The 15,280-nt window shown below is 39.8% G+C and overlaps 1 protein-coding gene across 3 annotated transcripts in view; it reads right to left on the bottom strand.

Moving 5' to 3' along the window:
* APBB1IP (amyloid beta precursor protein binding family B member 1 interacting protein) overlaps window positions 1-15,280 on the bottom strand; it is a 67,029-nt gene that overhangs the window by 33,403 nt on the left and 18,346 nt on the right. For all 3 annotated transcript variants that reach the window (XM_054192693.1, XM_054192691.1, XM_054192692.1), the window contains exons 4-7: window positions 14,315-14,607; window positions 8,486-8,563; window positions 5,526-5,685; window positions 2,351-2,472 (exon numbers count right to left, since the gene is read on the bottom strand). In XM_054192693.1, the coding sequence (XP_054048668.1) occupies window positions 2,351-2,472; window positions 5,526-5,685; window positions 8,486-8,563; window positions 14,315-14,607 (653 nt within the window). The remainder of the gene's footprint in view (window positions 1-2,350; window positions 2,473-5,525; window positions 5,686-8,485; window positions 8,564-14,314; window positions 14,608-15,280) is intronic.

Raw genomic sequence — 15,280 nt, 5'->3', positions numbered from 1 at the left:
TGCCTGTCTTCATGAAGAGGGGGACACCTGAGGATTCTGCAGATGTTTTTTCTAAAATGTATTAAAAACACTTTCAAAAATTCTTTTCAGAAAAAAGCTGCATAAAAATATCAGAGTACTGCATGACAAGAGAATGACAGTCTTCAAAAAAAGCCACTGGCATTAGCTGAGCAGCATGTTGCTAGCACAGACATAGAGGATAAATCCTGCATTTCAAAACCTCAGTTCCTCCTTAGAAAATTAAACATGTTTAATTAATTGTTGTTTAATCCATACCAGGTATATAGCTAGTTCACAGAAAGAAACAATGAATATTGGCACAGGTCATAGACCTTATCCAGAGGTCTGCTTGTTTTAGCAATGCATCTGGACATCTCTATAAGATTTTTTTAAAGCATTTAATTGCATCAAACCTCTGTAATGAAAAATTTGCACCACTAATTTGTCTAAGAATAAATTGTAGGCATCCAGCTACCTTTGGAATTTGCCTTTTTTTTTTTTTTTTTTTACAGAAAAATCTGCAAGTTACAAAACTGTGGAATCTCCACAGAACCTCTGACAGAATAAGCACTAAATAAGACCCAACAAAGAATCCAACTGCTGCATTACCACCACTGGCTGTGTCAAAAAGAGCATTTTGCAATTTCTGTACTCACAAAATGAGTTTACGAGGCAACCTTGACTAAGCTAGGAGGCAGCGCCTGAATATACTGAGAATACAGTATCAGAGCATTGGATTTCAGTTTCTCATTGGTTACACCATAACTTCCGTAAGTAGTTAGTTAGGAAATCACACACCCTGCCTTCCACCAACTCAGCATTTCCACTTGGTTTACCTTTTCAGGGTCTCACTCCAGATAATGTATTTTACCATGTTTCATTCTTTAATGTAAGCTCTGTCTATACAATGCTGATTATTTTCTGCCAAAAAGGCAAACAGCCGATACGACTGTAGTATTCCGTCTGTCTCACAATGTTTGAATTTACTAAGCCTGACAGATGGTTAATTACTGGCAAAATATTTCAATAGTGTGATAACCACAACTGATCCAGTTTCCTTAGGCTGTTCATTTTAGAGCTTATCACAGAGGGGCTGAAGGACTGCAGACATGTCCAGATCAAGCTCAGCATGTCCTGAGATGGGAGGACAGAGCTACACCCTTATTCTGGTTTTGTTTTAGGTCATGTTTATTTCTAAAGTTCATTGCAATCAAAATGCCCAGAATCTTCATTAAACATTTACATCCTGCAGGAGGTTCTCAGACTTGCCCTAAGCCACTTGCCCAAGTAACACTAGTAGTGTAGGAATCAAATGTACAATCGAACCTCTGCTGCTAGGTATGTTTATGTGTATTAAAGTATGACATCTTGAGCCGTCATGTATGTTTTACTTCCAAACTTGCCTTTGCTGTTTCATATTAAAAATCAACATCAATCCATGTACACTGCAGGGTAAGTTTTCTTTCCCTGGCTGTGGATACTTGTTATGTCAATGAAGGAAACTTCCTCTCTGCAGGTTTTATTTCAAACACTGGCTCATCCTAAAAAAAACAACTTCCTAACGAGCAGCTTGGTGAGACTGGCTGCCAAATTATATATTTGACTCCTTTGTTCAGCAATGCTGAATTGCTCATTTTTCTCTTGCTGCCCTCAGGAACAAACCAGATGCTCAGTGAGCTAACAGACCACTGAGAAGGGGAAAAGATGCAGTGCCCCAGAATCCATCAACTGTGTGTGCTAGGGTGTAAATATGGGTTTGACCACATATCACAGGAAATAAATCAATTGTGCATACACCTATCCTGAATAATTTCACACAATTCAGTACGCAGACCCTCTTTTTACAAAGTCAGTGTGCAGAAGCTACTGTTCACCCAATCCTTCTCCCCAGTCTAAATGAAATCCAGATAAACTCTCTGTAGTACTCAACATATTCTTAAAGAAGTTTCACGTGCAACTGTCAAAAACTGGATCTTCAAGGAAATATTGATTTTCATCAGTAAAAATTGTGGAGAAACTGTAGTAATGACAAAGGCCAGGTTTTCACAGGTGTGCCTTCTCACCCCAGTTCTCAGAGCTGTGCCTAAGCAACAGCTTGCACCAGTGGAGAATTACATGCTTCATTTTTTACCACTGCAGACGGGACTTTAAAATAGTATCAGAGAAAAACAGAAAGCACTAATTTTCAAATCCTTGCATTCAATATTCTGGGTTTTTTTGTTGAAAGTACAAGTCTTGCTTTCTCTGATTCCAAACTGACAGAGCCGAGAGCAAATTACTAATGCAATAGACAGCATACAGACTAAATGACATAATTTTAGACTCTTATCCAAATACCATATTAGCTTACCTGCGGATTTTTAAATAAAGCGTATTTTTCACTTTTTTCCAAAAACAGAATCTTATTCTCAGTGTCTCGAGTCCAGTCTGACAACACTTCAACAACGTTTTCATGGTCTTCAAAAAACCTTTCTGGAGAGACAGAAAAGGTAATGTAAGACATTCAAACTCTCTCCCCCCTCCTGAGGCTGCAGAAATTCCTGTGTAAGAATGTAATTATTATCTTATGTTCACTCAGAGCTGGACAGCCCAGCACTCTTTTCCACTGCACATAAGGGAGCAAAACCACATGCAGACAGTGTCACGTGGAAAGGCAAATCAGCTACAGAAGATACCTTATGTAGCTCTCGCATGCTCCTGGATTCCTCCTGCACCTCTGTGCTGCTGACCAAAGACTGCAAAGGATGGAAACAGTGACCCACTAGGAGCAGACAGTTACACCCATGTCTCTCAATGGCTTTCTGCTTTTGTTTGCTTTTGTTTTTTTTAAGGTTTGCAGTATGACTGAGGGGGTTATATATTTGCTTTGGCTACTGAATTGAAAAAAAAAAAAAAAGAGTAAAAACTTATTTCCTTGTCTTTTTACTTATTGGAACAAATGCAAAATTGCTTTTTGTCAGCAGGAAGAATTCTATACACTGAAAATAAAACGTTTTGTTTCAAGCAACTGTATTTAAAAACAGAAATAGCAAAAGAAAGGAAATAAGAAGACAGAGACTGATGTGAAGATGTACTGTTTCGCCCAGCACCTCTGTAGTTAAATACTTCACCAGAGATGTGGGAGATGTAGTGTCAGTTCTCCCCCTTCCTGAGCTGATCTGAACCCAGACCCTCCACCCAGGAAAGCCACAGGGTATGCTGAGGTTAGGTAACTCCGATCTCTTCTTCTGCGGTTTCACTTGTGTAAAGTAGCTGAACAGTCACATAAACCCCCTTTGGAAGGAAAAGGAATTGAGCTTAATTTAACAGGTAATTTTGGAAGGGCCCAAACTGCATTTTTCTACAAATTCAGTATTGGGGCAGGGAATTCACCCAGCTCCAATTTCCTGTATGATTTTGGCAATGCCCTGGGAACATTTGTACTCCCATTTCAGTGGTCTGTGGTGATGACATCTTTCAAGGACCTAGATTGGCCTAGTATAAGAGGAGATAACAGAGCACGCATGTTGTAGTCTTTCTTTAACACTTCTTGTTCCTTTTGACAAGGGTTCACTTGTGAATTAATTAAATTCACAAAATTAATTAATGTGAATTAACTAAATTTACAAAGTGAGATTAGCTTCAAGGCCAGTTCACATGTACACAATAACTTTTAACAACACAAGAAATATAACACTTTTCATTTAGCAACTGATAGTTCTGCAATGCACTGGCAATATAAAGCACTATATAAACCCCAAGTAACTATTTGAAGGGTAAACAGTATCTTATAGTCCAGGATAGCCGTAAAATAATTCTCAGGTCATAACATTAGTTATTTAACAATAATTTTTGCCACATATACTTTTGTTTGTTGATTTCCAGTACCAGGCTTTTCTTGTATAAAAGGTATGATCTTACCATCCTCAGGAGGGTCTTTTTTATAATTATTGTTACAAAAAAAATTCAAAACTGGATGCCTATTATAAAGGAAACACTCTTCATTGCAAAACACATGCTGGTATGTACAGCCCAGTGTTATATCACCATCTCACTACTGAGATTTGTGATATTTAACATGCAATTAATCTAAAACTGTAGTTTTTATTTGCAATGATCATCTTTCAAAATAACACTATATATAAGATAGTCTGTCAAGGAATTTCTGATATAAAACTAGCTTGGACTTTCAGTTCAGCCTGAAGTATTTGCTGCTCAGATTTTCTTCTTCAAGTAAAAGTAATTTTATTCTCTTGAATACTAACATGGAAAGCAGGCAGAAAGGGCAAGTACAGGAAAGCCTCTTCTAAGCATGTAGATAGTAATAGAGCTATCTAGAACTGCCAAGAACAAAGAATAGTTCACATAATTTTGTTCAAAATCAAAACAAACTGCATGTTGCTGTGCACTGGAAGCAGAAGAAAGAATATGTACCATTCCATCCATATCAAAATTCCCTTTTGCAAACAAAAATGCTCCATTCCCAGCTAATTTGGACCTGGTGATAGACCTCTGCATCAGGAGATCATAGACTTTTCCTTTTCTCTTGAACCAAATACTGATTTATTTCCTTTCCTACTCTTCTTCTGTCCTGGCTTTTAAAATAGGTTTTATTCATTATGAGAGTAATTCCTTACTATACCCTAACCCAAAGCATCTAGCATTAGCTGGGACTAAGGTAAGACAAGTAATTTTTACTTACCAAAAAAAAAAAAAAAAAAGTCTAACCATTAACCCCAATGTTTGTAGCATATGATCTCCCTGATGCTTTCAGTTTTAATTGTGTGATAGGGAATTCAAAATGTCTATCCAATTATGAAGAAACACAGGTACATTCTTTTCAATGATTATGGAGATTCGGAAAACAATCTGTTTATATGCTGTCATCCTAACACTCAGAAATGTTTGTCCAAGTGACAGACGCTAGACCAGAAGGAGCAACTTTCCAAGACAAGAAAAGAGTCTAACATTATTCAAAGTGATATTTGTGACATTTCTAGGGTTTAATGATATTTCCAATAAGCAGGTACAAAAGAATGCAGCAACATTGCTTCATGTATCATCTTAATGGAGTAGAAAGAACAGATTGGCAGTTAATGTCTCTGCCATTCTTACAATCAGATGAGTATCTCCTTGCTCATGAGCAGTCAGGCTTTTTCCAGCTTTTTTTTTCCAGTACGTAACAGCCTGCTGACAGCACTTCAGCACTGCATCCTCTCTTCAAAGAGTAGAGTGGAGTACTGGTGTGTTTGTGTCTGTCACTGCCTTGACAAACACAGTGAAATTCACATGGCCCCTTCATTTTGTGTAAAATAAAATAATGGAAATGGTGGTGGGCAAGGAGCCTTCTGCAGCTCACAGCACAAATAGAAGACTCGCTTCTACAGCAAGAACGGCCCAAGTACCTTCCTGCAGCATCCCTCACCTTAGAGACTGCAATGTTCCAACACCATGGGCAGGAGAAATGTTATTAATTATCTTTTCAAGATTATCAATAGCATACGATGCACTATATTTGCTATATGCTCTGTCACTTCATCACTTACCAATTTGCAGCTCTGGGTACATTTCATACAGACACCAATCGACGTTGCAGTCGCAATGGGTTTTCTCAAAGAGATTGTCTAAAACATCGCGTGTCACCTGACGCTCATCCACCATGAGTGACTTTGTGCTGTTATCGTACATGTGCACCTTGACAACAAGCTGAGTACAGAGTCACAGAAGAGTCAGTTAATTTCAGAAGCAAGTAAAAGGCTAGTCTGAATCTGCTAACACAGATAAGAAAGATTAAGGCTGAAGGTTATTACTGATTCAAAGGCACCCTGTCCCACAGTGAGCTGAGGGAATAAAACAGCTTGGAAGCTTTCACATTATATTACCACCAAAATAAAGACCTTTTCTCAAAAAAGGAAATTGAACCTTGTCCTGTGCATGACTTCAGGAAAGGTGAAATTGCTACGGAGAAAATGCAGAAGTTAATCTCTTCTCTAAATCTACTAGATGTGCAATTAAGGAAAATGCTTGATAAGGAAACCACGTACAATAGGACAGCGTGTCCCTTAATGCAAGCTAGATATGCAGAAAGTTTAGTTTTAAATGAGAAAAAGAATGGAAGAATCTTGCCATGTCAGCAAGACTAACCTGAAATCAGATTGTACTAAGATGGGCAGTAGTCCAACACCCATCAATAAGCAAACAGATGAGTTACTTATGTTGACCAAATTAACCTGAGACACTTACTATTTCTTCCTTCTATGAAGCATTTGTTAAAAGAGAAACAGTGTGCACTTTTCTTCAGAGAGGAACAAAGCAAGAAAATGCTGAAGTACATAAAATGTGATAAAGAACTGCAAATACATTATAAGAAAGTACTTAAAATGGTCCATTAGTATTGAAAACAGAATAAAAATTGTCTACAGGATCTGTAGATGGAAATTGGAACTAAACTGGTGAGTTGGGAGGATCTCTCCATATAGTCTTGTTTAAACAGCTCCTTATTTTAAAATGTGTGCATAAGAAGCTTTGGTACTATAGAGACAATCTCCGTTAAAGATAGACGCAGAGAGTGATGATCCCCAAGAGAAAATCTACACTACCTCTGAAAAGTAAAAGAAAATGTAACAAAAAATGTAAACTTGGTTTGATTCCAACCCTTGTAAGTATCTTCCTCTTTAAAATAATCAACTAGCCATAGTGCAGTTTATAGAGAAAAAGAAATATTGGACGTGCATAATTTAAAATGTGTCTGGGGAAATAAGGGTATTTTTGTGTGGTTATAGTTGACTGCTCAAAAACATGCATGCATCTTCCATCTTCACAGAATCACAGAATGGTTGAGACTGGAACACACCTCTAGAGGTCATCTGGTCCAATCCCCTGCTCAAGCAGGGTCACCCAGAGCCCATTTTCCAGGACCCTGTCCACATGGCTTTTGGGTACCCTCCAAGGAGGGAGACTCCACAACCTCCTTGGGCAACCTGTGCCAGTGCTCAGCCACCCTCACAGTAAAAAAGTGTTTCCTGATGTTCAGATAGAATCTCCTGTGTTTCGGTTTGTGCCCATTGCCTCTGGTCTTGTCACTGGTCACCACTGAAAAGAGCCTGGCTCTGTCCTCTTTACACCCTCCCCTCAGGTATTTCTATAGATTGACAAGATACCCCCGGAACCTTCTCTTCTCTAGGCTACGCAGTCTCAGCCTTTTCTCATAGGAGAGATGCTGCAGTTCCTTAATCACCTTTGTGGCCCTTCATTCATTGGGATGGAACTCTTGATCTTGGACGAGGTGATCCTTGAATACTAACCAGCTTTCTGGGGCCCCTCTTTTCTCCAGGGCCTTATCCCATGGGACTCTTCAAAGCAGGCCTTTGAAGAAACCAAAGTCTGCTCTCCTGAAATCCAGGGCTGTGAGCTCGCTTTTCACTACCCTCCCTTCCTTCTGCCTTCCGCTTTCAGTAAAAGAGAGAAGACCAGTTTTCTTGACAATTATTCAGTCAATTTAGAATTCATGAATGACACAGTAATTTCATTACAGAGACACAAGAAGATTAAGCCTTACTTCTACACTATGGTTCCAAATATTCAGGGTGGAAAAAAGGAAGTGGGAAAAAAAAAAGTCTTAAAAATAAATGTTTCCTCCAAAAGGATCAATGAGCAGTCATAACTTTAGTTACAGAGCTTTACAAAGACAACACTGGAGAAATCCTCTCAACACATTCTCTCAGAAGTAGAATTTGTACATGAACGTAAAGTGTTCTGTGGGAACCATCTCGAGTCTGGACACCCCTGAATTTATTGGAAGCTTCAATTCTTCTGGGAAGCTCTGTGGGCTCTGATCTACAGCACTTCCCATCTCCTATTTGAGCAAGACTGAAAAGTCATGACTGTTTTTTCTTCACATGCATTTTTCAGAGTTACTGAACATTTGCAGCTTCCGTTGAGTTCAGCTGGAACACTAGATTAGGATGAGTGGGCATAATTACATGACACACTACAGCACTGTGCAGACACGACCTGGAAACTTCCTAATTTGTTCACCGAAAATAATTTCTGTTATCCTTGTACATTACTGCACTGCTGTGAAAAGATTTAGCAAGAAGACCCTCATTAATTTAATTGGGATTAGCTAAATCCACATCCACTGTAGAAGAACAGTTTAATACTTCTGGAATTAGCACAGCATAAGTAAGCAACATTTTTATGTACATTCCACTTTCTCTAAAGCAACATATCAGAACAGCAGGCTTTGCCCCAACATTGGAAAAAAAAGAGGCAGAGCATTACAAGTCCTCTTTAAAAAATAAGTCTCTCAGAGGTAGCATTTGCCCAGAGACTTATATTCGGGCAGATGACAAGACAGCTTCACAGAATATTTTTGGTGTCTCAAGTTACAGACAAAATATGAAAAACCCCAGCGATTTTAGTAAGAACTTTATTATTAGGAAGAATGATAATAGATACTTATCTGGTAGCTCTTATGGTAGCATTTCACTATTTTAAGGCTCACCTTTTTAACTTTGGCTTCCTTCAGTTTCTCCAGCGCAAGTTTAATCTTGTCAGCTTTAGCCTGTGCCTCTCGTTCTTCCTGAAAAGACACAAGATATTTGGTATGCTTCTTGATAAGTAAGGCCAGCAATTTATGTTTACTTGAAAAGAGTTGTTTCTTGTTATTTATATCCAGAACATAAGGCTTGTTATGGGAAACTTCATAATTACAGGGAATCCCCAGCTTTCCTTGAGCTATCATCCTTGAGCCAAAGCTTTGATTTACAGGTCCAGCGCTTCCTTTTTTCCTTTTGTTGCCCAGTCATACAGCTCTTACTGGATGTGCTCCTCAAATGCTACAGGAGTGCCTGAAAACTGGACTATTCTATGTTTCCATATGGGTTACAGTTGATACAAAAGAGAAGATGAAAGAAGATCTAGCCTGAATGAAACAGCACTGTGGATGCAGCCACTTGGAAGAAAACTCGCCACTCAACAGGGTTAAGAGAACTAGAGTTTTTAGGATCTTACTGAAAACTTGGCTTGCAATTATATCACTTATAATTTTATACTTACTGTTAAGTACATTCATTTACTTGAATTCTTTCCCTTGCCACATATGAGCTTTTACTGCACGCTTACTTACTGGGAGGAACACCTCCTTAAACTGGAGGATATCATGGCTTTTTATTCTAGTAATGGACATACTCATATTAACACAGACACAGTTAGACAGAGCACTCAAGTTAATTCCAGCTTTTGCTGAATGACACAGTAAGATTCCTAAAAATCTTGGTATCACCTGGCTCTTGTTTTACAAAGCAGCTCTATCAATATCATGCTCCTCTCTTAGTATCAGTGAGGTTTGTGATCCAAGACGACTCTGGATGCCCAGCGGCTGAGAGTTTTAGGTACATGTACCAGATGCTAATGCCTACTGTTGCCTCTGTGACTGGTGTATAGATTGTGACGATTTCTTTTTGCCATCTGTCTTCCAGTAGTCTCTCCCAGTCACATACAAAATTGGAAAACTACATTTTGGACAGCAAGTAACTGTAGCTCCTGTGGCTGCCTTGGACTGTTAGTACTACTGGAGGGTTCGGTTTCTTTCCAACTTTAAATCCCTGCTTCCTCTATTGAAAACTGTCTTTCCTTTCTTACCTCTTCGCTGATTTTTGCTGTCCCTGTTGCGCTCTCTCACTTTCGCAGTTTCCTGGGCGTAGGATTTTGTGCTACCGTACTCACAGGCAAATCCAACTTCCAGTCAATGATTGTGGGAGAAAGTTCCTGCCCTGCTTCCACACAAGATTTTTCTCTGTGTTACCTTCAGCCTCCATTTCTACCCTAAAGTTGTAGTTTTAGTGGGTTTTGGACTAAGAGAAACCAAGGATGGCTGTAACTCATAGGAGATGCACTTGCAAGAAACTAGACTTAACTGAGCATTGCCACCACTACCTTCTTACAGAGATATCATAGAACCAAAGCAAAAAAAGAGCTAAGAAGGTTATCTTATTCATCCCAAGCTTTGAGGCAGGTTCAACCATAACTAAAGTACTCCTGACTGACATCCCTCTTGCTGAACTAAACATCTTTTGTTTTATCACTGCTTCTCCTGGATACTGGCATCCTTTATGATGTTAAAAATACCAAGGTGAGGTGTGCAACTTGAAAGAGATGGCTTCAAGCATGTTTGTTGATGTCAAATTCTCCACTATAAATGCCAGGCAACCAGTTAAAAAAGTCTTGTGTTTTTTTTTTTTCTCCACAGGTATGGAAATTTGCATTGCTACAGCTCAGAGATGCTGAACTTTGAGAATTCAAAAATAGCTTCTATAGTTGAAGAGAAGCTGTTGGACAAAAGTGGCTTTCACAGTGAGGCTGACCGTTCTACAGAGGGAAGAGCACACAGCCTCTCACACTATGGCCCTCCCCTTACCATCTCAAAATACCTTTCCGCAGGAAGCCGGAAAAGCCTCCTAACCAAAGTGGTTGAGTGTGGTGCATCTGGGTTTTCTGCTGAAAATTTTAGGCAGGTATAACTCAGGCTTCACATGCATGCGCCCTGTGTTGAACAGAGTTCACACATTGTACAAATCTGTGTAACAGCTCTCGCCTGAAAGCCTTCATGTTTTCATAACCTTTGTCTTAATGTAGAAAAAGGAAATGATGCAAAGTAAATAAGCTATCAGATGCAAAATTTTAGCATCTTTAAAGAAATGCTTTGACAGCCTAACAGATTTGTTTTCCCACTACAGTATCATCACCACATTTTCTGGATCTTCAAACAGAAGCACATAAAAGTAATCCAAATAATATCATAGAAAATGTAGAAGCCTTATTTAGCTTATGGACAGGTTTAAAAAGAAACATCAGAGTTGATGGAACCTCATGAGACAGCCCTAGGCTTCCCCGAAAGAAAGGCTGTACTTCTTAATTTTGGCACACTTAAAGGTTAGAGAATAGAGTCTTAGTATCACAGGTGCACTGGGAATAATTAACACTACTCTTATTTGACTACAGACAACCAGAAGCGTTAAACAAAACATCAGCCTTGACTGGCTCAAGAATCACTTATCAACAATCCTGGCTAACAGGAACATGGATTTTGATGAAACAAAATACATTCCATTGACAGCTGCATTTATTCTACTGAGCAGAAATGTCATGTCAAAGTAAATACTAACCAAGCCAATAAATATTAATTAGAAATCAGTTCTTTCGATATTAATTTTAAATGGTTATTATCTCCATCATTCACACTGCAACTTGTGTAATAACCCCATAGGCAATTTTGCGGAGAGTAAGCCACGCAATGGGTATGCCATCAGCACTTGAATACAACCTGTATCAGAAAATGAGGCAAGGGTTGTGGGAGAAAGCAGAACCAGTGCCTTAATGAGGAAATCAGCTACTGCAGACAGTTTCCTTAGAAATGTCTCTACCTCCTGTTTCCATCCCTCTCTGGCCTCCCCCTGCATCTGGAAAAATACCAGAAAACACTGCTAGACATTCAACTCAGCATACAGTCTCAGAGAAACACTTTAATTGAGGGAGACAGAAGTGACTTCCAGCTATGTTTTTGCATATAGAATTCCAGCTGTGTTTAGCAAGTGTATCCTCTTTTCACTCTGAAATCTTGTTTGACCCTCAGGTAATGCAGGATGCCAGCTAAAAGAGAATTAGCTCAGTACAAGACTCAAGAGAAAGAACCGTGTCGCATTGTTGATTTCAGTGAGCTTTAGATCACAGCATCATAAAAGCGCTGTTTGGAAGAGAGGTCTGGAGATCTGTAGTCTGGCTCCCTGCCCAAAGGACTGTCACCAACACTAGATCAGGTCAGCCATGATTTTGCCCGGCAAATTTTGGAAAATCTCCAAAGAAAGAGAAACTGTGATCTCTCTGGGTCGCCTGTTCCAATGCTAAACCACTGCCTGAAAAGGTTTTCCCAATGTCCTGTCCAAAACTACCATCCTGCAATATGTAGCTGTTGCCCCTTATTATATGACCTAACACTACCATGGAAGAATTTGTGTCCACCAGCTTTGTAGCTTCCCTTCAGGTATTTTTAGGCTGTCATTAGATCACTCCTCTGTCAGACTAAACAAGCCTAGCTCCCTCAGCCTGTCCTTGCTGGCCCCTGATCACTCCATGCCCCTGGCCATCCCAGTAGCTGTCTGCCGGACACTCTCCAGTATCTCCACATCCAGAATGGGGTGCAATATTCCAGGTGTGGCCTCACCAGAAAGGAATAATGGTTCCCTCCGTCTGCTGGCCATGCTCCTCCCAACACAGGCCAGTTTCCCATACTGAGATGACCTTGCGCTCGCGGGTCTTGTTCAATGTGGCATCCACCAGGATGCCATCTCCTTTTCAGCAGAGCTGCTGCTCAGCCTGTGGCCTCCTAAACTGTACAAATGCATGGAGTTATTTCACCCCAAATGTAGAACCTTGTACCTTGCTGGGTTTCTGAGGGTTTTGCTGGTCCAGTCCTCACATTTCTCAAGGTCACCCTGCACTGAAATTCTACCATTCATCTTGTCAGTCAGTGACTTTAAAAGCATCTTCAGCATATCTGCAGATGATTTTTTATGTCATCACTCACGTCACAGATGAAAATGTTAAAGAATACAAGCGCCAGTGTTGATGCCACTTCTTACCAGCCAGCAAACCATTGATTACTACCCATTGAGTCTGGTAGTTTGGCCAATTTCAGCCCAGCTAACCAGCTACCCTTCCAGAGCATACTTCCTCAGATTCCAAACTAGACTATTTAGAAGCTTGGTACTTCCTTAAAGGTCATGAGTCTAAATCAAGATCAGGGCGTGTTTGTAGGACAATGGGTAGAACTTATCTTGATAGTATCTCTTCTATATCAATTATACTAGTTAAATAAAAGACTTCAGCTTCTGAAGCTGTCCAGCTGCTGTTTTTGCAAATGTTGGTATTCCTTTAAGATCGGAAGTTAACTATTATCTTTGAGATACAGAAAAATGGTGGAGTTCCTCCCACGCTTACAACTTTCACTCTTCAAACAGCACTGAAAGGACCTACGCACCAAATGAAGCTTTATTCAGTGAAACACTTTTTGTGTAATCAGAAAAGTCCTCTTCCTACAAAATTTTCTGTTCCTTTAGCTAAATATGTCTGCTGTATCATGCTAAACACAGGGGCAGCAGTGATGTTGAGGTGATTCATATTCAGTTTCTGTGGACTTTTAAACTGCAATGAATTGCCCATGGTTTTAAACAAAACTGACCAGTACAGGGTCAGCATGGGCTGACAGAGCACTTTTCACATTCCCTAAAATCCTTCCATTCCCTAAATGTAAACACCTTCTCTCCATCATAGTTACTATGCATATGAATACTGAAAGAGATACTTTTAGATCTTTCGTGATTTCAGATTCATGGGTTTTGGGCTGCATCACTCTTCTAATGCACGTATGCTCCCCACAGGGCTGTGACAGGGCAGAATTCTTACATCATCTCCCTCTCCGCAACCTCATGTCAAAGAAACAAACTTCTAACGCTTCTACTAGAAATACCAGCTTTGATTTTAGTTGTTAAAACAGCTCTGCAAGAAACACAGATGTGGAGGAGGTTGTGATAAGTATGAAATTTTAGTGTACAGGTAAGCCAATTGTTTATAAATAGTACCTACTGATAACTTTGGCACCTCCTAAGTAAAGTGCATGTGTCCCATACTGCAGATGGTCTTCATTACTTCCCTTCAAAGACAAGACCAAGAAGAGCAGAGCAATTCTGTGTTGGGATTAGGAGAGGTACTTCTTGTGCTCAGCCTTGCACCCAGTCTCCTAGCAAATGTTGAGTTTTACGCAACTGAACAGCTTTTCCTATTGCAAGAAATAAGTTAGGCCAGGAATGGATCTGGAAAACATCCACAGAACTGTCTCATCAGCATCAATAGTGCAGACTGCAATTAACAAACACAGTGATAGCTTCACAAACTGGTGGGATCTTTGGCCATGCTTTGCACTGACGCCAAAGCCAAGTTCTCTATGAGAAGGCATTAACTGATCAGCATTATTAAAAAAATTCAGTGACAAGTTTTCAGTTACAGTAAACCATTTGCAATGATTCATGCCTGTCTTGAGCCATCAGAATGATGATTAGAAAAGCGAAGGAATAGGCAATAGGTCAAGGAAAAGGCAGGAATTGCTGAGCCTACAATAACAGAAAACTTTCACTCCACAGTTCATGCCTGTTTCATCATTGCAGAACCCTCCCAAGATGTTTCTACCAGGGATATCCACTGTTGTTCCAATGCCAAATACCCCTTGCAAAATTGCAAGAACTAGCGAATGCTTAGAACAGGTTCCACCCAGGCTTACCTGGGTGAGTGGCTCAGGAGGAGGTGGTGGTGGTGGTGGTGGAAGCTCTAAATCAGGGTCTGGAGGTGGAGGAGGCAAGTCATCCCCAAACCGTCCAGTAATGGTAACATAAGGACTTGATTTAGAATAAATGTCACTATCCAAGCCTCTTGAAGGCTGAGGGACCATACTTTGCTGGTTGCCAGAAGAATTTTTCTGGGCTTGTAAAGTTCTCTGTTCAACATCATTTATGTCTGCTACAAGATCAGCCATTAAAGCATCCAGGTCTTTGTCCTCTAGGGCACTTAGGGATTCTGTAAAGAAAACCACAAAATGTGTCAGAGTGAATGCAATGCAAAACATTATGTTTCCATTTTAGTGGAGATTAAATTGCAGAAGGCATGGTTACTCTAAGTTATAAGGGTCATGGGAAAGGAAACCACATTTTAAGTGGGTTCAAGAAACAAATGTGTTTTAGGAATAGCCATTAACCTGGTCATACTGAAGTTCAGAGTACAAGGAACTCTATAAATACAAATTAAACAGGACAGGAAGCTTCACTTTCAGTGATACAGTCTCAGGCCCTTATGACGTTACGAAACCTGGCCCTGATCCAGCAAGGTTTCTGGACACATGCTTAATGATATGGATGCAAGAACTTCCATTAGCTCCCATTAGGCTATTTACTTATCTTAAGTACATACACAAAATCTTAGCGAGTTTTGGTATAACACACAACGAACTGTGTAACTGAGGGCTACATCAACAATATCTTCATATATTACTACTATTCTACAACTCCAAAATGAACATGAAGCAGAATCAGAGAGTTCTAAGGCACAAGAAATTGTATGGTATCATTTGTAGCACATCAGTGTGATCAACATCTGTGACACACCCCATGTAATATGCAGGGTTTTGAGTAGTCTTTAAGCAAAGAACAAACAAGACAGTATCTTTTCAAAAGCATCTTATCAACCAGATAGA

This window comes from Rissa tridactyla, chromosome 2 (assembly GCF_028500815.1).
Source record: "Rissa tridactyla isolate bRisTri1 chromosome 2, bRisTri1.patW.cur.20221130, whole genome shotgun sequence".
Lineage (NCBI taxonomy): Eukaryota > Metazoa > Chordata > Aves > Charadriiformes > Laridae > Rissa > Rissa tridactyla.
Note: the sequence above shows the minus strand (reverse complement) of the source record. Positions and strands in the feature narration are given on the sequence as shown.